Source organism: Tinamus guttatus, unplaced genomic scaffold (genome assembly GCF_059628265.1).
Source record: "Tinamus guttatus ecotype Peru unplaced genomic scaffold, ASM5962826v1 Tinamus_guttatus_pri_ptg000240l, whole genome shotgun sequence".
Classification (NCBI taxonomy): Eukaryota; Metazoa; Chordata; class Aves; order Tinamiformes; family Tinamidae; genus Tinamus; species Tinamus guttatus.
In genome coordinates, this window is record NW_028288774.1 from 8,484,732 (window position 1) to 8,506,217 (window position 21,486).

The following is a 21,486-nucleotide window of genomic DNA, read 5'->3' on the forward strand; positions in this document are numbered from 1 at the left end:
ACCGCTCCCTGCTGCTGCTGCTGCCCGTGTGCCGCCTGCCCTCTCTCCAGTGACTCAGTGGCTTCCTCGGTGCTTTCCCCTGGAGCTCGCCCGGCTGCCGGTGACGCCACGTGGAAATGGCCGCGCCGTGGCAGCCCAGGGGCTCGCTTGCCGCGCTGCTATTCTCTGTGGTCTGCAGCTATCCACTATGTGCTTCCCTTCCCAGGCAGCACCTCATGCCCCAAAAATGCTGGGGCAGCAGGGGGGAGTGCAGCCATCCCGAGCACCAGGTGCTCCAACTGCAACGGGAAAAGCATGTTTAACCCTTTGCTCGTGAAGGCAGCCAGCACCAGTGGAGGGGAAGGGCAATGTCTGTGAGAAACGGGAAGCTTATCCACTTCTTGCTTCCTTTGCAGTGAGTCTGGAGGTGGAGAGAGCCCACGTGCAGAGAGCTTCCCGGGCTGTCAGTTCTCCTGGGCGCTTGTTGTGAGCGCCGGTCTGCAGGAGCAGCGGAGGGGAGCGCCGCGACGCTGATCTGGGAATGCACAAGCCGGCCGGAAGGACAAGGCTCGGAACCGGCAGGGTGTGACGGCTGAGGACGGGCGACTGTCGTGATCTATGGCAGAGGCGAGCGGCTCAGCACTGGGAGAGCTTCCCACCAGTTAGATGCCCCGAGGGAGAGAGCAGCTCTGGCTGAGCTGATGCCTCTTGGCACCTGATACAGGCTCAGGTAAGGGCCTGCGCGCTTGGGCTGGTTGGGGTTTCCTGATGCAAAAAGCAATCCAAAAACTGGCATGAATCGCTCTGAGTACAGTTGCTTGCTGTGGAACAGTTCAAATTCACATCAGCACCTGGATATTCTGCGCTGGGGCTTTTGGGGATGCTGCTTGTCTCATCAAACCCGCCTGTAGCGGAGGTTCTTGCTTGACTTCTAACACCTCTGCTAAGTAGATGAATGTGTTTTGATGGGATCGCAGTAACTTTGCTGTGCAGTGTGCAGTGCAGTTTCAAATTCGATGCAAACTTATTTGCTTATTTGGACAGGAGCTTATCTGAACTTTTTGTAACATGTTGGGTGACTCATTTATATGAAATAATCATTGTGCAATAATTTCCAATGACCCCAAGATAGGTAAATTCAGCTGCCTTAGCACTCTTTATGGTCTCTTTTTTCCCCTCCCCTTTAAGGCCTGTGTGCTCTTGGTTTCTGTTGTAGTCAAGGAAATAAACATGCAAACAGGATCTCCTGTATCTCAGCTCATCCTGCTTGCTAGTAATTTCATTCTTGAGGCCGTAATTGGCTGTGTGAGTGCCAGTCTGATTTCCTTTGCTGTAGCACGTTTGCCTGGCCCTGTAGCCCCGTGACATTGTTTTGAGTTGATGTTTGGCTTCTGTGAGAGATTTGCTGTTACAGTCCCCATGCCTGGCTTTGTTAATGGGAGAGGAGCTACAGATGGGGATACCTTGTTGGATGCCCATGATGCAAGGGCACCATGCAGGACCCGCAACCCCTAACAGTGCTCGGGCTGGCATTTAAAATGTGCCTGCTATAGGCATCTTAGAAGTTGGGGAATGGGACTTTCCAAAAGCCACTATTACGGCTCTATGAAGGGATTTTGGAGTTCTCCATTTTGGATTGCTATTTCCTGCCTTGGATTTCTAATAAACATGCTGAGGCAGCTGTGACACTGGAGGTAGCAATGAGCAAAACCACAGGTGTGTGGCTTGGCTTCTGTAGCCATCCAGACGAAATACGGTTGCTGCTTGGTGTAAAGACCTGCTCATAAGTCTTAAGAAACAGAAGGTCTTTTTGTAGCCAGCAGCATGTGGCACTTTCACAGGCAGTGAAAGCTGCCCGTGATCTCCTGAATGTGCCAACCTATAGGTGAGTGTCTGTCACGGCAGCGTGGCAACTCCTGTGCTTCTCTACTTGGCCTCTCAGGTATCTTAGGAGGCTTCAGGGTTTTGTCACACAAGGAAGTGCAGGAAGATTCAAAGCTCTGCTGATGTCACCTGCAGGTGGGAGGTTTGTCTCGTGGCTCTTAACCCTTCAGCCTCTCTGCTGGAAGACTTTCCTAGACAGAAGAGCCTCTACTTACAGCTGCCCTTGGTCTAGCAACTGGCTGATGATCACAGTGTCTCCCCGTCCACAAGCAGTGTGTATCACGTGCTGCCAGCTGACAGCACTAGTAGCTTGAAGCAGCCAAGTACTTAATCATGTACTTAAATCATATCAGGGCCGTTTAACTTCTTGTAGCCATTCGCTTCCTTTTAATTGCACTCTTGTAACTGCACTATTACCCTGCCTGTTCCATGCCGTGCCAGTGCACTAGCTGCTCTGTGGAAGCTGCTACCTGCAAGCGTAGCAGCCAGGAGTTAGGTAAAGACTGTAGGTGAGCCTCATGCTGAGGGCCTCAGCTCCCTCAGCACCTGCTGTACAGGCGTTTCAGCTAAGCAATAAATGCTTAGAGGTCAGCTCCATTAAGCGTGTTCTCCAAAGGAAAATTAAAGGGATTCGTTTATAGCATAGACAGTTAAAATAACATTTTAACACGCCATTGGTAAGCTTTTAAAGTAGATTGTGAAACAGGAACAAAGATTTAAGCCTCTCAGGTTGTGCCTGTGGTCTCATGCGCTACCTTTGTGACTTTATTCCGTAGATGAGTTTCAGTTTGACACAGGTCAGCGTGCTGTTTCGGGGCGGCGTGTCAACGTTCACATACGTACATTCACATCTGCTTATTTTTGGCCACCAACAGTTTCTAGTAGTAGGTAATTGAGCACACAGGGAACTCTGGCTGATCTTAGGCCAGACTTGCCATTCCTTCTTTAGGAGAGCAGGCTTCGATGCCTTGCTCTTTGCAGTGGCATAGATTAGGTCAGACCATATGTGTTTCCATGGGCTTGGGTGCAGTGTCAGCTGGTAGTTTTGGAAGAAGTTACCATCTCTTCACTGAGCAACCAGGCAAGTTGTACGAGTTTTGCCCTGGGGATGGGGCACAGGAGACACGCAGGTGGCTGAGACGGCTCTGCTCGTGGGAAGTGACTGCTGAGGTTTCACAACTTGGCACCTGTGTCCTGCTTGCCATGCACGTGCTCTAATGGCTGGTGCAGTGGGCTTAGAGGTTTGGTTGCTTGATGGGCTAAGAGCAGCAGCCTGATCCTTTGAAAGGGAGGCTTTGCCAACAAGTTGTAGCTCCTCAAAGGCATGTTCAACGTGCCTGGAGGAATGGAGTCTGCTTGCTGCCGCTCCTGGTGGTAAAAATGGGAAGCTCCAAAGTAAATTTCTCATTTCTTCACAGCCTACTGGTGCAAAGAATGATCTATGAATGTAACATCACCGCAGCTGCTCAGTGCAAAGGGTGGGAATTGCTTTCTGTCCTGGGCAGCACTGCCTTGAGGGAAGCTCCGTGAGGAGCTGGATCTTGTCATTGTTTGTGGTGGAACTGAATTCCTTGTCAGGTACCGCAGGACACGCTGATGTGTGACTGCCCGCTCAGCACTGGCTCTTCATTGCCTCTGCTCTGATCCCTGTCCTTACACCACAGCCGCTTGCATCTTTGGCAGAAGAAACTCTGCCTGCAGAAGCCCCATTCAGGGGAGTTGTCTCCTTGTTTGTAGAACCTTCACTCCAGGGTGGAGGGACACCGCAGGTGAGCAGAGGGTTGTAGATGTGGCCTCAGTGAAGCAGCTCCTCTGGCAGGAGGTGACCTTTCCTGGTTCTTCCCCAACAGTAGCCCAAAGGGAGCGGAACTGTCATTTCTTTGGTGAGAAAGCTGCTGGTTTGGGGCTTCGTGCAGGTACCTAATTTTAGGTGGGGTAAGGGTTGCTCTCGTAAAGTTTAGCACATCAGATACAGCTCTGCCATGAAGCTTAAGTGACTGTGTTACGTTTGAGGGAAGGAGCACAGCTTGAGATACCTCATTTTCCTTCAGCATTTACAATAAGCAACCTAAAAAAAACTTTTTAGGAAGACACCTAGGATGTTTTAGGAGGACTATGTTGGTAAATCTGACTTGCAGCCTCTTTTTTGCACTTAGACTTTCCATCAGCAGAGGGAAAGGGTCTGCCTCACGACATGAAATCCCAACTGGAAAATTAATCTGGGGAGAGATGTTCTTGTCAGCTAGGAAAAGTTGGGATATTTTGTGATGAGCTTGGATTGGCAGGTGACTAGCTTGTGTTCAGTGCAGGTAAGCAGGTACGTGCATTCTGACTGACACCTCTTGATGTATTGCTACTGGGGCTAGTTACTCCTTCCTTAATTCAGAATCTGGTTACCAGTGGTAAACTTGTTTCCTAGTTGAACTGGGGGTGATCAAAACTACTGCTTCTCTTTGCTGCTGCAATATATAAGTTGTCTTTTGCATTTCAGTCTCCTGCACACAGTGTTTGGCAGGTGGCCTTTCTTCAAACTCTGCAGAAAATAAATGTTTTAAAAAATAGTTTTCGTGTGCACAGTGTTATTCCCCTAAACAAAGGCCGTAGCTTTCTAAGGACCACTTCTCTAGTTTGTGCAGCGCGTCGGTGGCATCCCTTCAGCGCAGTCACCATTGTCACTGTAAAGAGAAAACAAATATGCCCCTTCCAGATGTGAGAAGCAAAAGTGACTACTCTGCCCCCATTTCTGTCTGCAGAGAGCCTTTCAGATGGGCTGAAGCCAAAATGTATGTGGTCTTGCTGCTTGTTTCTGCTCTGTATACCTTCCTCTGTTACCGAATAGCTCTTCCTCTGGTTGCTGTCTTGCAGCTTGTGGTCAGCAACATGCAGAATAATTTCCACTTCATGAATGTCTTGAAAAGTTGCACACTGAATTTGACGTAGTTTTTTTCCCTCCAGCTTGCAGAATATTTGTATTTTTAGCAGCTCCTAAAGGACTTCATTTGAATCCTATGGCCCCATGACAGCCTAAAAAGTGACATAAGGAAGGAGGGAGCGAAGGTGCCTTTGAGCTCAACTTCTGAGAAGAGAGGCACCCAGCGGAGATGAGGCTTGCTGAGGTGGCGGCTGGTGGCGCGAGGCCGCGAGCGCTCGGTGGTGTCTGAGGGCTGGCCGAGGGGCTGCCCGCAGCTCTGCCCCGCGGGAGGTTCCCCCCTCGGGGCAAAGTCACGTCCCCAGCCTGTCCTCAGTGCAGCACCCTTGGCTGCTCTGGCACTTCTTGCTGGGCCTTGGTCAGTGGTGCCCTCAAACCAAGGAGGGCTGCTTGGGCAGATGAGAAAGGAGCTGGGCGTAAGTGCCTGCTGCACTAAGTGCAAGTGAGCAGGGCACTGATTTCCTCTGGGAGTTGGAGCCCACGGGGGTCTAGGAGATAGGTTTCGCATTTGTCCCTCCCCACTACTGGCCATGGGGTGCAAAGGAGGGGACAGGAGCATGTTGCCTGGGGAAGGGTGGGAAGAGGCAGCTCCTCTTGGTCATCACGGTGAAATCCATCACTCCTGTCACACATCACTCCGTCTGGGTACCAGCTGCGGGTTCCTTTCGTGTCTTGTCATAGGAGGCTTTCAGGCCTGCTCTGCTGGGGGGTCTCTGTGCTCTCGGGAGCTCTTTTCAAAGCCCTCCATCAGATCTCTGGACTGTAAGAATAAAATGTTAAAGTTGATGTAATGTTCAGGTGCTCCGGGTGGATCACTGGGTGATTCACAATGCGGCAATGGGGAAAACAGTTTAAGGTTTTAACAGTTCTTTTTTCTTCCCCGCCCCAACCCTGCTAGACCTTTTTGCAGCAAGCAAAAAAGGCAAAATCTCCTTAAAGCAGGCAAAATGTCGCCTTCCTCTTCAGCAAGCTGTTCTAAGAGGTTTTCTAATCTAAGTTTCCAAACTCTAAGCTACTTAGTTTTAGTCCGCAGTTCCCTTCCTGTCCTTGGAATACCTTCTTTCCACGCGAAACTTGTTGGCCTGGGGGAGCAAGTAGGACTCGGGAGGGCTTTGCTCTGCAGATGATACTGCAGCATCACTGCTCGAGGTCTCATCCTGGCCTATAATTTCCATCACAAGCCCAGAAGAACTTGAAAAAGCCACTGAGCGCTGGGGACAGAGCAGTCCCTGAGAGCGTCAAAGGAGAAGGACGTCACGGGCCTTTTCTCTGTGTCCCTCCTTGCAGAGAGCTGCTATCCTCTATAATTTGCCCGGAGAGGTTGTGGAGGCTCCTTCTCTGTAGATCTTCAAACCCTGCCTGGATGTGACCCTGTGCCACGTGCTCTAGGTGTCCCTGCTGGAGCAGGGTGGGTTGGACTAAATGATCTCTAGAGGTCCCTTCCAACCTCAACCATTCTGGGATTCTGTGCCTGTGGCACCGTACCCACCCTGTCGTGTTTGATATGGGAAGTGATCTTCTGCGTGCGCACAGGGGCTGAAGTGAAGAGGTGGGCACCGATCCCCGGGATTTGACCTAGATCCCTGGGAACTAGGTTGGGTCTTGTCTGGCCAACAGCTTGGTCCATCTCAGACCCCGCAGCTGGGGCTGGCAGCCTTGCTGCTGCCCGATGCTCGGTTCTTGTGGGTGTTCGTGGAAGCTCCTCGCTGAGTTGGCTCTGCTGCTTGTGCCTTGGCATGTAATACAAGAGCTCTGTGCTGAGCACGGCTTGTCTGAACATCTGTTTAAAAGCTCTGTGTGTTTTGTAGAGGCGTGTGCGCGCCTAGGAACAAGAGCACTGCAGCTAGTCCTGCAGCCCGTTCCGTGCAGAAAACTCCTGCTTGCTCCAGCTCCATTGCTTCCCCGTGCCAAGAGCGATGCCTGGCAGGCGTATGTCGTGCGCGGGAGGGCTACATGTGCCTTGCGTGGAGTCTTTCAATCTCGGGCCTAACTTTGGCTGTGGGATAAGGCTGGAAGTTAAAATTGTCAGCAGAGCTTTTTTCTATTAGCACTTTCCTAAAATAATTCCCATGCTGCATATACATTTGCTTATCTCCTTTCTCTCTCTCTCTCTCTCTATCCTTTTTTTTTTTTTTTTTTTTTTTCCTCCTCTGTGCTTTACAGTTTCTGACATGAAGAAAGATATAGACAGCTTCATAGCCCGGGAAAAAGCGGAGATCGTTGCCAAGTATGAGAAGGTACCAACCTCGTGTTTTCCCTACTGTGCTTGCTGAGGCTGGAGCTATGCAGGTGACTAGTCAAGCAGGAGTGCTCTGAACAAGAGCTTCTGCCTCCTGTGAGTTACATGGAGTTACGCTCCAGTCATCAGGCTGCTGAGTAACAGCCATAGGAGCAGCTGGGTATGTTTTTAACTGCTCTGCAAGAGCCCAAGGCCTTTACTGGGCATTCTGCTACCAGTTCTTAGTGCTTTGGAGATCCTTAGGATAATCGTACTCCTGTGCTATGCGTTTTCCACATGTGGAGTCAGCCCAGTGCTTCACCAGCCTTTTTGGTTCCTGCTGGGCCTCCCCAGCTCCCTGTCTACTTGTGCTCATACTTCATCTTGCACAAAGTATTTCCCAGAGTTTCCCATGTATCCCCATCTATAAGAGCACAGTGCAGATGCTGGGTGGACTGCTCCTTTGCTCAGGGTGGCTCATGGTATCTCTTCTGCTTTGCAGGGCAGGCAGGAAGGAGCTCAGATTGATCCGTGGGAAGATGCCGACTTCGCGCTGTATAAAGTTACCGACCGATTTGGATTCCTGCAGTAAGTCCCTGGTCCTTTGCTGTCCTTGGGGACCTTCATGTGGCCCGCTCATTCAGGACGCTATTCTGCACAAAGTGTAACAGATCCCAGCATCTCTGCTACAAGCAGCTCTTTGGCCTGCCTTGATCAGCCCCACATGTAGAAAGGAGGAATACATGTGTCCCCTCCCTTACCCACACATATGGAAACACTCTAGTTTGAATAAGCTGCAAGGCAAGGCTTGGAGCAGTCTGAATCTGCCTGGGAATGATCACATTGCCTTTTAAAAGGCTTTGGGGTAATTCAGCTGGGAGGAAAGGCTTAGAAATGATTGGAGAATATCCTTCTACTTTTGCGAAAGGGCTGTTTTCCACCGCAAGTCTGGTGTCCAGACTTGCAGGCTTTGGTGGCTGTATGTCTGGTCTTTCCCCAGAGGAGCTGCTTATTAATAAGAATAAATGAAAATATAATAATAAGTAATAATTAATAAGAATAAATAAGAATAAATCTTATTTATTCTCTTTCCTTGGAAACTGTATCCTGCCCCCACCGTTGTTGTTTTTGTAATCACTGATCATCTGGATGTTGAAGAGGAGCTTAAGCCCAGGATTTCCAGCGATATCCAGTGCTCAGTGTTTTTCATTCTGCAGCTCCTGCAAGGCAGGGGGGTTTTGCTTTGTGCCTTGGGCAGGCTCCCTCATGCCGTGTACAGTTCCTCTGCCTTGGCATCAAGAGGAGACAGCTGTAGGGAAAGGTGCCATCCCCAGGAGCTGCTTCTCCCGCTGTGCCTAGCCAGGTGCTTGGGATCACAAATGCCTCCAGGTGCTTCCCACGGAGGAGGCAGTGCGGCAGCAGCACAGGGCGCTCCACACCCCGCCGGCCTCTCGAATAAACTGCGAACCCTTGTTTTTCCAGCGAGCAGGAGCTGCCGACACGCACCGCACTGGAGGAAAAGGTGAGAGCCGGCAGCGGTGTCGTCCCTGGCATGGGGCGCTTGTAGCGCCGTCCGGGGAGGATGTGGGTCTCACTCGCAGCAAAATGGACGTGCGGGCGAGAGCAATGCAGGCAGCTGGTACCTGCTGGGGGTCCTCGACTGCAGGAGGTGTAAGCAACTACATGCAAAGATGCAATGAGATCCTCTGGGCAGTGACTCTGTTTATGGCTGCTTTCCAAGCCTTTGGTTTCATAAACTTTTGGAGTTTTAACTTCACAACTTTTGGTCCTGCTCCTCCTCCACGCTGCAGTAAAGTTATATCTACTAAAGCAAGAGGGAGCTGGGATACAGCTGCTTCTGGAAAAAAGCCTCCATCACTTTTCCCCTGCTTTGGCCCGTTGCTCAACAGCTCAAAAAGGGGAAAAACACAGGAGGCTGTGGGTGACGCTGCTTCCCACCCTCAGCTCCTCCAAGCCAGGAGTGCAGGCAAGGTTAAACAGGACAGCAGCTGATTGCAGCTCCCCAAGTCGTGCAAGGGCTGCTGCAGTGTGGATCCCTTTCTGCACGGGCCTGGAAGAGGAGGCAGGCAGCATACGAGTGTGAACAAACCTGTCAAAAGCAGCCCCTCTGCTGCATCGTTTTTAAACGTGTTATGGTAATTACTGAGCACTCCTGCCGTCCAGATGTTTTTTCAGTAATAAAAAGCAAAGTCACCTTATCAGACTGGAGCAGGGTGGCTAGCGCAGCTTCTGCACAGGCTGATTAAAGTCGAAGCGTTCAGGGAGGAAAGGCGTTTCACTTGGCGCTCAGAGGTGGCCGCCCTGCTCCGCAGCCGAGCGGGACAGGAGCTCAGCCCAGAAACGGCCATCGCCTGCCCTGCGCTGGGCCTGCGCGGGCGCTGTGCTGGGCAGGGGTTCTCTCCCTCCACTCACCTGATAAAGAGCACTGCCCGCCTCAGAGGGACCCCCTGCTCTGGTTTATGGCAACAGTAGTTGGTTTCTCTGGTGGGAGCTGTTAAACTGGAGCAAAACTGCATCCCGTGTCTGGCAGACACAGCGCCCTAGCATCCGTGGCTAGCTGAGCAGGGAAGGGGTCTGTGTCTGAGCACTGCTCCCTCTGAAACACTGCTGTGTGCAAAGCCTGGGTTTCTAGCTGTTTTTCACACCACTTCTTTAGTTAACTGTGCGTGAGAATTGCTGGTGTCTAAAAACACCTCCTGGTCGTTTCTGCCACTGCTACAAGGTGCCTGTATGTAACTGAAGGTAAAATTTAGCAGCCAAAGCTTCTTGTTGTCATTAGATTTAAACTTCTGGGAAGTATGTGCTGGGACTTTTTTTTTTCTGATTTTCCCCTCCTTGCACTAGCAAAAACATCAAGAAATTGAGCGAGTGGACAAGTGGCTAAAGATGCTGAAGAAATGGAGCAAATACAGGAACAGTGAGAAGGTAAGGAGGAAAAGAAAGAGCATGTGTAAGGAGAGGAGAGGGGTGTGAACAAAGCATCCTTGGAATAGGCCAGATTTTCAAATGGTGATTAAAATATATATATATATACACACGCATATCAGTCAAAACAGAACTGTTTCCTCTTCTGGTAACCCAACAATTTCTTAAATATTGGAGACTAATGGGTAGAATTGGGCATCCTATTTTTTAAAAGCAGTTTCCTAAATTTGGCTGTGAAAGCAGCAGGTCACTTTTCTGAGTTTCCACCAGCTGGGATCTTCATGGAAGATGTCACTGTTATTGCCCAGATAATATTCCTCATACTTATCCGAAGAGAAGGTTCCCTCAGGGAGACTTATTGGCCTGGATGTTACCTAGACTTTGTTTTCTGGTACTGGTTGTGGCTGTGAGAGCCCTGTCAGCTGCTTGTGGAGGCTGTTGCATTAAATTTATCCAGCTGCGAAAACGGAGCAGGGAGGCACTAACCTTATATGTCGGATTCAGTGTTCAAAATAGCCTCTGCACAGAATGCTGCTGCGAAATAGGGTTAATTTTAGTAAAAATTGAATGTTTTCATTGATACAGACCTATGCTGTGACAAGGAGGGAAGGATTATGGCCAGCTTGCACAGGTTACAGTGCGCTCAGTCCCTGTGTAAACCCAGGAAGGGCTTGTAACATGTTTCCTAAATTTGGGTACCATGTCAATAGGCAAAACAGCCACCCTGCTCTTTTTCACTGCCCTCCTGCCCAAATAATTTCTTCCTCTGGTTGTGGTTAGCGCGACACCTTCCTTGCAGCTGTGGGGCCGCCTGCATGTGGAGCATTTTGCCATCGCGTGGCCGCGTCACGCTGTGGGGAGCGGTGGTTGTCCAGGGGCGGCCGGCTCTGGAGCCAGGAGCTGCCCCACGAGGGCGGCAGTGCCGGCAGCAGCCGTGTGGGGAGCACGGCAGCTCCGCCGGTGCCGGCCCGTCCGCTCCCTGGCACCATCTTGCTTCCGCCGCGTCAGCGCGAGCGCGTTCAGCGCCCCGGAGCTGCTTCCTGTCCAGACCTCCTCTTCGGCACGAACAGGAAGGGGGCTGTGTGCAGGGCGTTGCTGGCTTTTACTGCTTTTATGGCTTCTAGCTGTCACTGCGCGTCTGCTGGGGAGACCTGGGCCCCAGAAGGAGCAGGTTCTGCTGAGGATGTCTGTGGAGCTGTGAGGATGCAGCCCGCGTGCCCTCGTCCACAGGGATGTCAAGTCTGCCCGACATCCCAGCTGTAGTCTTGGATTTATAGTAAAACTTCAGTTTTGTTACAGGAGGAATGGGCCTGGAGCCAGGCTTGAACTCTAATCCTTATGTTCACTTGAGAATTTTTCTAATTATTTAGTTCATCAATGCTATTCCACAGTCAAAAACGGAGGCCCTCCAGTGGCCCTGCTTTCTCTAATTAGAGGTAGCACTAATTGATCAGTGGTCCTGTGGATAAAATACCAGATTCCAGAAGACTGTAGAGATTTCCTTCAGCTTTTTAAGCACATCTGGATTATGTAATGAACAGTTGATATCACTCAGGTTTTGTGGCGCAGGCACTAGTTTTGCAATTTAGCAATTGGGCTCTTGCAGGTTTTCTCTCCTTCTTTTGCTCCCTGTCACCCCAATAATAAAGTTGCAAACCAGCCACTGGGTCTGGGTCCGAGAGGTGCTAGACAGGCTGTTCCCTAGCAAGCAACTCAGAGGGCTTCATGTCACCAAATCACAGAGCTCTCGCAATGGAATAAATGACGTTATGGTTTCTAGCAACCCCTAAGAGGCTCACATCTCCGCAGCACAGAAAGGGCTTTGTGCCCGTGCTGGAGGAGCCAGGGAAGCGGGTGCGAGCCCTGGCGGCGGCTGAGCAGCAAGTGCGTGGGGAAGGGGGCAGCCTGGTGGCCCGGGGCAGCAGAACGGAGCCTTGGCCGCGGTCCCATCCCGCCCGGGGGAGCGCACGGAGGGAGGCCAGCATTGCTGGCGCTGCCCGCGGCGCTGCGCGTCGGAGCGGCTGGGCTGCCGCGCGCCGAGGCATGGGGTGCAGAGTTAAGGGGTCGGGGAGGCGCTTCGCGTGCCCGCTGGGAAGCACCCAGTGTGTACCACCGTGGCGCTGGCCCGGCCACTCTGCGCGAAGCGTGCCGAGCCCGCGGGCCGCGGCGCCCTTGGGCTTGAGGGCGCCGTGCGGAGCCTCCCTGCGTCACGGCTGAGCGAGGGCTGCGCACGCGAGCTGGGGACACTGCAGAGGAGGGAAGGCGGGGACGCCTTCAGAGGGTTATTTGTTTGTTTGTAGTTAAGCTAAATACAACAGGTTGGTGAATCATATGTTACAAAACAGTCGGTTGGTTTTGCTCCATCCCTGAGCAGCAGACCATCACCTGCATTGCACTGTCAGGTTCGTTTCAGCATTTCAGCGGAGTGCAACAACCCAGAGTATCATGAGACACTGGTTACATACTGTTTGAATAAAGACTAAGGTGGCCACTTGAATTCTTACTGAAAACAGGAGCTTTCCCTTGATGTTCATTGTGAGACTGCAGTTTAGTACAGGAAATAAGAAATCTTGCTGCATGAACCCCCAAGCCTAGGCCATTTCCAGGCTTTGAACGGGGTGAAACTGGGTCAGGATCCCAGCGGGAAGAAGCAGGGCAGCAGTAGGTTGGACTCCTCCTTCCTTCCCTTCTCTGCACTTGACTTCTCGCTCCGCACTGCCCAGTAGCCATCCCGGAGCTCGCTCTCTGCTGCTGCCTTGTGCCCCTCAGCCACAGGCACATATTCTTTCTTTCTTTCTCTTTCTTTTATTTATTTTTTAACCTGGGAAGTACTTGCAGGACCTGGGAAACAGTGTGTACCCTGTCTGGTTGTAGCTGACTTGGAAGTGACAGGCTTTGCTGGTGGCTGCTGCCCTGTGGCCCCATGCAACAGTTTTTGCTTAGCATTCCCTAACTGAGCATTCCCTAAGATGAATCCTGATGTACTGCTGGTCAGTGAGATCAGGCTGAAAACCCCTTGGAACATTTGTCTTATATAGTCCCTGGCCGAGGCTGGTCTGTTTGCACCTAAAATTATGCCTGATACAACCTGTTTGAGGATGAGCAACAAATAAGGTTATCTCAATCAAAGCAATGCCCTGCGGCTGCTCACCTTTGTCCCCATGCCAGGCCTGTCTCCCTGCCTGTTCTAGATGCATTTTGCAGCAATATAGGGCAGCACTGTGGTAGAAACAGGTGATAAGTAAGATAGGTCCAGTCCACAGCATGGATGCGGTTAGACTGATGTGCTGGTGCCCTTTCCTGGCTATTCATCCCGTCCCAATTTGCTCACTTCCCCCAGGGAAAGGTTGCACTCCGATAACGGTGTGATCTGTTCCAGTCCTGGAGTAAACCGACCCAGAAGGAATGCTAGTGTCGGGTGGCTAAAACCTTAGGAGACAGCGTGACCCCTGCACAAGCTGCTTTAGCCACCGGCCACGCAGCATCGCTCCCATGGAGAGGGATGTCTTTGCCAGAGACGTCTGGCCGGATGGGTTAGGGTGGAAGGGGCACAGAGCGCCAGGACGAGGTGCGAGGAGCCCCGTCCTTTCCTGTGGTGTCGAGGGAGGCTTCGTGTCCCGCCTGGCTGGCGCCCAGGGGAAGGCTCTTGGGTTGGCAGCCGCAGGGAGGCTCTCTGCTTGTGACTCGCAGGGCAGGACACCGTGGCTCTGACGGCACAGCGGCGCGTCTGGGGCCGTGCTGGGAACCATGGGCAAAAAATGAAGCGTTCCCTGTCCTGTCAGCTGCTTTGGGCTTGGGCTCCCAACTGAGCTCAGCGCTCGCACCGTCCACCAGTCCGCGTTTTGGTGCGAGAAGGAGGTGGAGCAAGTTCTCCCAGGGGGGTAACTGGAAGACCTGAGCACTTGGTCAGGTGCTTTTCAGAGGAAATCTCAAATGCAAGCAGGAAGATAAAGCTTCAGTCTGTGTTTTGATAGGCTTCCCCCTGCTAGCTCTTAAGAAATACATAAAGCATATGGTGAAGGGAGGAATAGGAATGGGATGCTGACCTATCTCTGCTGCAAGCTGTACATTTAGTTAAAGCCTGGAAAGGGAAGATGATTCTGTGGCCAAACCTGCAGTGGTTCTTAAATGCTGTAAATTTTGCTTTTGGCTCTAACATGGCCTTTCCGTGCAGCACTGTGAGCCATTGCTTCGATCACCGACCTTTCAGTTTCATCCGTGGAATGGGGCAATATTTGCTCTTCCTCTGTGTTTTGACTTTCCACCAGTCTACTTGGGGCAGGAGTTGCCCTGATCTAGGAGCTCTCTCCTGACTTCTAAGTGCTCAGCTGATCCCTAGAGACAAAAGAGGGTGACCTTGAGTTTTATTTGTATTTCACATGACGTAGGAAGCTGCTCTGAGCTCTCACCTGCTGCCTTCCTGCACTCGTTTCATCCCACTGTAATTGCTGCTCTCAGTGATAACTTCCCTGTTTTCCTTCAAGTTTCACACAGAAGGAAAATTGCTCATTTTTGCTCCCGGTGACTCATGCAGCTCTGGGCTTTTATTGCTTTCACTCCTGGAGGTGGTGGGAGGAGGAAAGCCCTGGGATAAATAACAGAGGGGCTTTTTACTTCGCTTCAGTCTCCACATGTTTTGTAACTGCCGTGTTCCTGCCGCCCTCCCGCACGGGAAAGCGGCAGTGACGCTTCCTCTGCTAGTGAGGGTTGTGTGCGCTAAAGCACAGCAATAACAGCTCGAGCATTCCAAACAAAGCAGTTTTCTTCCCACAGACTCGAGCATCGTGTTCTACCTTGGCAACTGTCAGTGTCTCGTAACGCGTTGGAAGTAAACAAATTGTGAAGTAATTTTGACTGAATTGAGACATCCTCTTGTTTCTTGATCTCTCCTCTGCCGCTGCTTTGCCGTATGCCAGGCACCTGCCGGAGGTGCAGGCTTTCCTTGGCTCCACAACTTGGGCAAAACATTTCATCTCCTCATGTTGTGTCCCTTTTCCTGAGGCGTGACTGTTCTTCCAGGCTGATTTAAGTTGATTTTTCCTTGGGTAATTCAGCCCAAAAGCAACCACCGCAGCAATTGTGTGGTGTGTGGAAAACCTTTTGCTAACGCTTTGCGCCTGAGCCCTTCCCCGTGCAGGGTGGTGGCACCTCCAGCAGGTGCCACACGTGGCTGCGGTTGATCCACGGCTTTGCATGGCCGGGGCTCAGAGCTCCCCTTCCCGGCCCCGGGAGGCAGCACCTCGGCACCCGGCCGCTGCTCCGCACACCTGAGGCTGTTCTGGCCCGAGGGGGCTCCGGGGCTCTTGGCCTGGGGAGCTCGGGAGCCTCCGGGGGAGCTGCTGTTGGCTCTGAAGTGCAGCTGGGAGGCACTTGAAGGGCGAGATGGATGAATGGGTGGAAAGCATTCAGAAATAAGACGCTTTTTTTGAAGTTCTTTGAATGGGAGAAGTCAGGGGTGAAACAAAAGCCTTTTTTTTCTTTTTTTTCTGTTTCCCATTGAAATTTAATGGTGTCTTTAGTGGGAGAGGGCCTCATGACGAGAAAAAAAAAAAGGAAGCATCTGTGAAATGCTTAAAGTGACCACATGGAGGTGAGAGGGGAGACATGGGCACATTTCTTCCCTGGCCCCCTCCTTGTTTAGGGAACACTATGCAGGCTGTCACTTCATGCAGGGGGAGAGCCCTTGGCATAGCCAGCATTGCCCTGTGGAGCCACAGGAGTCTGTCTCCGGGACTTGCTGTGGCCCTATCCCTATGACTCTCGTGGGAAGGGCTCTCCCATCCGAGACAGAAATATACTTTTCTCCCAATCCCTGAGCATCCCTGTAGGAATGACTATACCAGATCGAAGCAAAGGGTTGTGAAGCCGAGGAGGCTTTATCTGGCCCTAGGAGGTGTGGAGGAGGCCAGGGCAGGCTGGTATACGGGGAACACCTCTGCTGTGAAGCACATGGGATCCTTCCCTGCGGGAAGGCGACAGTTCGTGTCCAGGGGCTGGGCAGCACTGACGCTCTGTGTGTTCTTCTCCTTGCAGATGTACCGGCGAGTGTACAAGGGGATCCCGCTCCAGGTGCGAGGCCAGGTCTGGTCGCTGCTGCTGGACGTCGAGAAGATGAAGAAAGAGAACGAAGGGAAGTACGAGGTATGAGGCCTTTTCTGCAAAGCCCCTGGCTGCTCGGGTGGGATTTCAGCTCGCCGAGGTAGGTCATACCCAAGACGGATGCCGGCATTTCTGTCTTTGCCCCCGAGCTCCTGGAAGGGGGAGCGTGGTGAGCTGCTGTGACCTTGGAGTAGTGAAAGCATCACATTAGTGGAGGCTGAAAATGGAAAGGGGATAAAGTCTTTATCCATGTGTAGGTTAGGCGGGGATCTGAGCCACCTGTTCTCCCTGACATACTTAATTCCATATATCCTACTGGAAGTTGCTAGCAAAGATGTTTTAGGTGTTACTGCATCTTTGGAGGGAAAAAGGAAAAGTTCAGCTGTAAAGAAATTGGCTGCTTTTTTCAGAGCTTTCTAGGATGATTTTGAGTATCCGCAAGGAAGGTACCGTAAAGCAGACGTGCACGAGGCATTTCACTAAAAGCAGGTACCTCGAAGCCCTGCTTGCGGCTTGAGATTTCCCTTGTGACATTGTCACAAGCCACAGAAAAATCAGAAGATTTAAACCAGAAAAACAAGAAATCCAGTTAAAGGCAGGATGGAGATGGGTTCCTGAAAACTTGTGCGGGGATTTCTAATTCGGAGCATCCCGGTTTACAGCTGAGCTGTGCAATTGGAAGCTGGCTCTACTGGCAGTGCTGAAAGCTTGGCTTGAAATGCTGGTGTGTTTTTTTTCCTTTTATCTTCAAGTAAGTCCTTAATCGCTTTACAGAAACGATGTCTTAAAAGTCTCTCTCCAGTTTATATGATTTCCTCTGTGGATAGGAGCAAAGTCTGACTTCTAGTGCTTCTTATCAGAGCATTTTATGCTGTGGGCAGTTTCGAGGATTCCTTAGCATGAAATAAAGCAAGTTCTGCTGTATGCGCTGAATGCACACTCAAAAGATAAGGGCTGTTGGGTTTTATTGCAACAAAGGCATTTTTACTCAAAGTATCTGCCTGGTTTTACGCTGCCTTTTTCCATATGCAACTCATGGACCTGCCTCCCTGAGAGCTTAACTCCTTTCCTACCTTCCTTTACAGTTTATTTTTTGCTAGCTCTCATTCGTGCAGCCCTGGGGACGCGCTGAGGAGGCAGTTTGGCACGGGGCTGTGTCAGTGCAGCCGAGAGGGCCCCGCGTAGGGCGGCCGTGAGAGCCGGCGGCTGCAGAATGTCCCCGGAGCCAGGCCCGACGCGTCCCCAGCCGGCGGCTGCCCTATGCCAGCACAGGGGATGGGGACGGGGCAGGGCTTTGGGGGTGAGTGGAGAAACACTGTGGGGGATGGCAGCGAACTGGGCTCCCCAGGATCTCTAGGCGGGAGGTGTTGGTGCTGCTGCATGCTGAAAGGCTGAGCCGTGCAGCAGGGACTGTTGCAAGAAGCGCCTGCCACAAGCAGCTTGTCAGAGCTCCCAGGGGGCTCCAAGAAACGGGAGCTTCAGAGCTTTTCTGGGCTCAAATCCCTGAAAGCTCTGCCTAATCCTGCTCCTCTTTGGTGCCTCCTGCCACCTGCGGTTAGCTCGCCCTCCCCTCACGGTTGCCAGCCCGGCCTCGTGCGGGCACCAAGCCCTGCACGCGGAGCGGCTGGGCTGCAGGAGCGGCGCACCTTCCTGCGGTTCCTGCTCCGCAGCCACGGCCGAGAGCGCTGCAAGGAGCCGAAACGGGGTGGGGAGGCGCGGGCGCTGTGCGGCAGCGCCGAGGGTCTCTCGCGTGGGACCTCCGCTGCCAGCCTCCCTCCCGGGGCTCCGGGCTCGTCTCTGGCTGTAGATTTCCTTTAAGTCTTCAGTAGAAAGCCTGTGCCTGGTCTAGTGTGTGCCTGGTCCAAGCCCAAGGCTGTGCGTTATGGCAACACACAGAGCAGAGGGGCCGAGGGGGAGGCAGGTCCCCCCCAGGGTGCTGCCTGCTCTCCGCAGAGCGGCAGTGTCCAAATGCCTGGGCGCACGCGGCAGCCACCGCAGGCTGAAAGGCTCCGACTCGCCCTGCTGCAAGAAGAGGCATTTGCTTCCAAGGGGTTCGTGTGGCCAGAGACGTAGGCTTGGGGGACGAATGTCTGACCCTTTCCTTTTGTCCCCTCTCTCCCCTCCAGAAAATGAAGGAACAAGCGAAGAGCTTTTCATCGGAAATCAGGCAGATCGATTTGGACGTTAACCGCACCTTCCGGAACCACATCATGTTTCGGGATCGCTACGGTGTGAAGTGAGTGTGGTGCGCGAGGCTTCGGCCTGCTCTGGGCGCGCGTGTTTGGGCTGTGCATCCTTTGGCCAGCAGCCACGTGTGAACCAGATCGGTACAAGCCATCTGAGCACAACGACCTCCTGCTGCCCAGCTCGAGCCAGGCCTGGTCACAGGGGAGCAGAGCCACCCCCATGCTGCTCAGCAGACCATGGAACACAGGGATGGCTTGGGCTGGTGCCATGAGCCAGCAGGGCTCTGGACTGGGGTTATGGATTTCATGGATTTCTCTCTTGGCTTGCTCTTTGGGCAGGTCCAAACTGGACCAGCCTCAGTTCCAGAGCTGTGGGAGGCTTGTGTGGGAAGGCAGGGGCCTGGGGCAAGGCTGTGCAGCCTGGGCGAGCTGCAGCCTCCGTGGTCTCTAAAATGGATGAGTTAAAAGAAGTTTGGGAAAAACAGAGTGAGGTGCAGTATGGTTTCCCTAAACACTTAGGGCTGATGCCGACATGGAAACGTGCCACATCGGGATATCTGCACTGCTTATCCGTGTCATGTTTATCGTATGTTATCATACACACAATCATAATTCCTTTAGCAAGGCGTGAAGGGAGAAAGGAGAAACTTAATAAGTAATGGTGACAGAATTTTACCCCTGGGATTTATAACACTTAGTATCTGGGCTGCCCCGAGTCTGTAAAAGACAACAAAATCTTCACCAAGGCAAACCTGAAGAGCAGGTGTGTTGAAAAAGGAACGTGTGGGCGCCTGCGCCTGTGGGGATGTGCACGTCTCCTTCCTGGGCCATGTGCTGATGCAGCAGCCTCGGTCAGCCCCACTGCGTGGAGCTCCAGGTGCAGCTCCGTGGAAGGAAGCAGGCCCATCCCAGCTGCCTGCAGAGGTGCTTGCAGATGGGTGCTTGTTTGTGCAAAGTTCTTCTCATGGGGAACTCATAGAAGATGTAAGTTTGGTTGTTTTTAAAGCTTTTGCTCTGTGCGTATATGTGTGTGTGTGTGTGTGTGTGTGTGCACACAAAGCCTCAGACTTCTCACTTAGGTGTTTTCATGTCCTCCTTTGTCCCTAGGCAACAGGCGCTGTTCCACGTGCTGTCAGCATACTCAGTTTATAACACCGTAAGTAGTAAGTTAGCTCGATCAAAGCGAATCCTTGCTGATGTGTTTAACCTGCAGCCACCGTTTACCTTCCTTGTGGAGCCTGTGGTGATTCCAGTTTGACTCCGAGTGCGACTTTGTAGAGAGAGCTGCAATAGGACCTATTTGCAGGCAGAATAAGTGCTGGATTTTTCATGCTGTTTCATTCCCTCCTTCATTTTTCTCACTGGTAAACAGAATCTTGGGGTTTGATTTGGATGAGTGTCAGCACGGGACAAGAATTTGCTCTTTGACTTCCCTGACAGGCCAGCCTCCTAGTCAAAGAACTTGTCTATACGTCCTGTTTTGAATAGCATCTCGTTGCTGAAAACACTGATTTGTTGCAGTGAACAAGTCATTTTTAGCCAGGGACACAGGCAGAATAGGCTTAAATTAGCTGCAGATCCTGCCGGAAGGGGACAGTTAGCCCAGGAGGCGCAGACTGCACCACGTGGCAGGCAAAGAGACAGATCCTTCCTTTCTTCTTGCCTCAGACACAAAGGCTTACCAGATTATTATTTTTTTAATTACTTCACTGCTTGCATGGCTAAGAGAGTCTAAAATAGCGTCAGAGCCACATGCCGTTTATCATCCCAACCAGTTTTCCTTGAAATGGCTGCGGGCACTACTTGGGAATTGGCTTTTTGTAGCTGAGATTTGCATGTATTTCACCTCACCCTGCAGGTTGAAGCTGTGCTGGTGGGGCTGGGTCAGAGGTGCCCCACGGTGGGAATCACCCAGCGCAGGCAGCTTGCCAGGGGCGGGCTGGGACCCTCGAGATGCAAAGCAGAGCTCTGCAGCCGGGTCCAGGCTCCCAGTTGAGCTGTTATGGCTGAAAGTCCAAGCAGGGATGGGATCCGGGTGCTCTGGGCTGGTGTAAAGCCACCCAGTGCGTGCAACAAGCCGTCCCCGAGGTCTGACACCTTTAAAGTCTGGTATGAACATTTCGAAGGTGCTGTTCAACCAATGATGCAAATTCGGGCAGGTTTTTCAGAGGCCCCGGTAAGGTCTCGACTTCCACTGAGGTCAGCAGAAAAAAAGTGCCCCCCTTAGACTGGGAAGAAGAGGGAGAAGTTCCTGTGGTGGTTTTACCCATCCTATGAAGTTGCCCAGAGATTTTAAAGCTTTGCAACTGGGGCACTGTAGAACATAGTATATTTACCCCATGGGAGCTCTAAATTTGGGGATAGTAAATAAATAAATAAGTGACACCTTGAAACAGGACAGGAAGGCGCAGGCAGCTTAAACTGCCTCTGGCAGCTCTGGCAGAGCAATTGAGCAGCAGCACTGACTCTGCAGAGGGCCCGGGGAATTCTGCTGCTTCCTCCCTGGGGCCTTCCGCACGACCCACGCGTGTCTTTTGCAAGCAACTACATTGCAAGGGTCTTGAAACCTGGCCCGGAGCAGGCTTAGCTGGCTGCCACCGCGCCGTGCAAAGGAGCGCGGCGTGTGAGCACATGTGCCCCTCTTGGTTCTTGCAGGAAGTGAGCTACTGCCAAGGGATGAGTCAGATTGCAGCCATCCTGCTGATGTATTTGAATGAAGAGGATGCGTTCTGGGCACTGGCACAGCTGCTAACCAACCAGCGGCACGCGATGCATGGTAAGGGCTGGGCGCGGGCAGGGCAGGCTGCTGCCCACGGGTTTGCTGAGGGAAGGCTGCAGGTTGCTCTCTGTTTGGTCAGCGGAGCCTTGTTTTCCCAATGGCTGCTACGTGCTGCTTTAAAGCAGGTGAGGTTTAATTACATGCCAAAGCAAGCTACGTACGGAGCTGAATATCGCTCTTGGAGGCTGACAGGAGCATCAGAGAGAAATGTGCTTCATCTTTGCTGAACTTTAATGCTTAGTAATTAACACTTCTACTGAGGTGATACCTTTCCTTCGGAGTGCCTTGCTCTTGGCATTCAATTAATTCAGGGTTATGAGTTTTTGAGAAGTCTAACAGAAGTATATCCAAGAGCACCATGTAATGCTCTGTTTTAAACACGCCATGAGCTACATTCTCTATTATGTTTATTAAGTTGTATGGCTACAAAATATGATGTAGTATTTTACTTTAACCACATTAAAGG

The 21,486-nt window shown here is 52.0% G+C and overlaps 1 protein-coding gene across 1 annotated transcript in view; it reads left to right on the top strand.

Moving 5' to 3' along the window:
* Positions 1-266: 266 nt before the first annotated feature.
* Positions 267-21,486, top strand: part of LOC104575483 (uncharacterized) — a 28,464-nt gene continuing 7,244 nt past the window's right edge. Inside the window, 9 exon segments of the mRNA XM_010222827.2 lie at positions 267-709; positions 6,956-7,029; positions 7,513-7,598; positions 8,493-8,532; positions 9,876-9,956; positions 15,990-16,097; positions 18,182-18,291; positions 19,349-19,397; positions 20,897-21,017. Coding sequence (XP_010221129.2) covers positions 6,964-7,029; positions 7,513-7,598; positions 8,493-8,532; positions 9,876-9,956; positions 15,990-16,097; positions 18,182-18,291; positions 19,349-19,397; positions 20,897-21,017 — 661 coding nt within the window. The 5' untranslated portion in view covers positions 267-709; positions 6,956-6,963.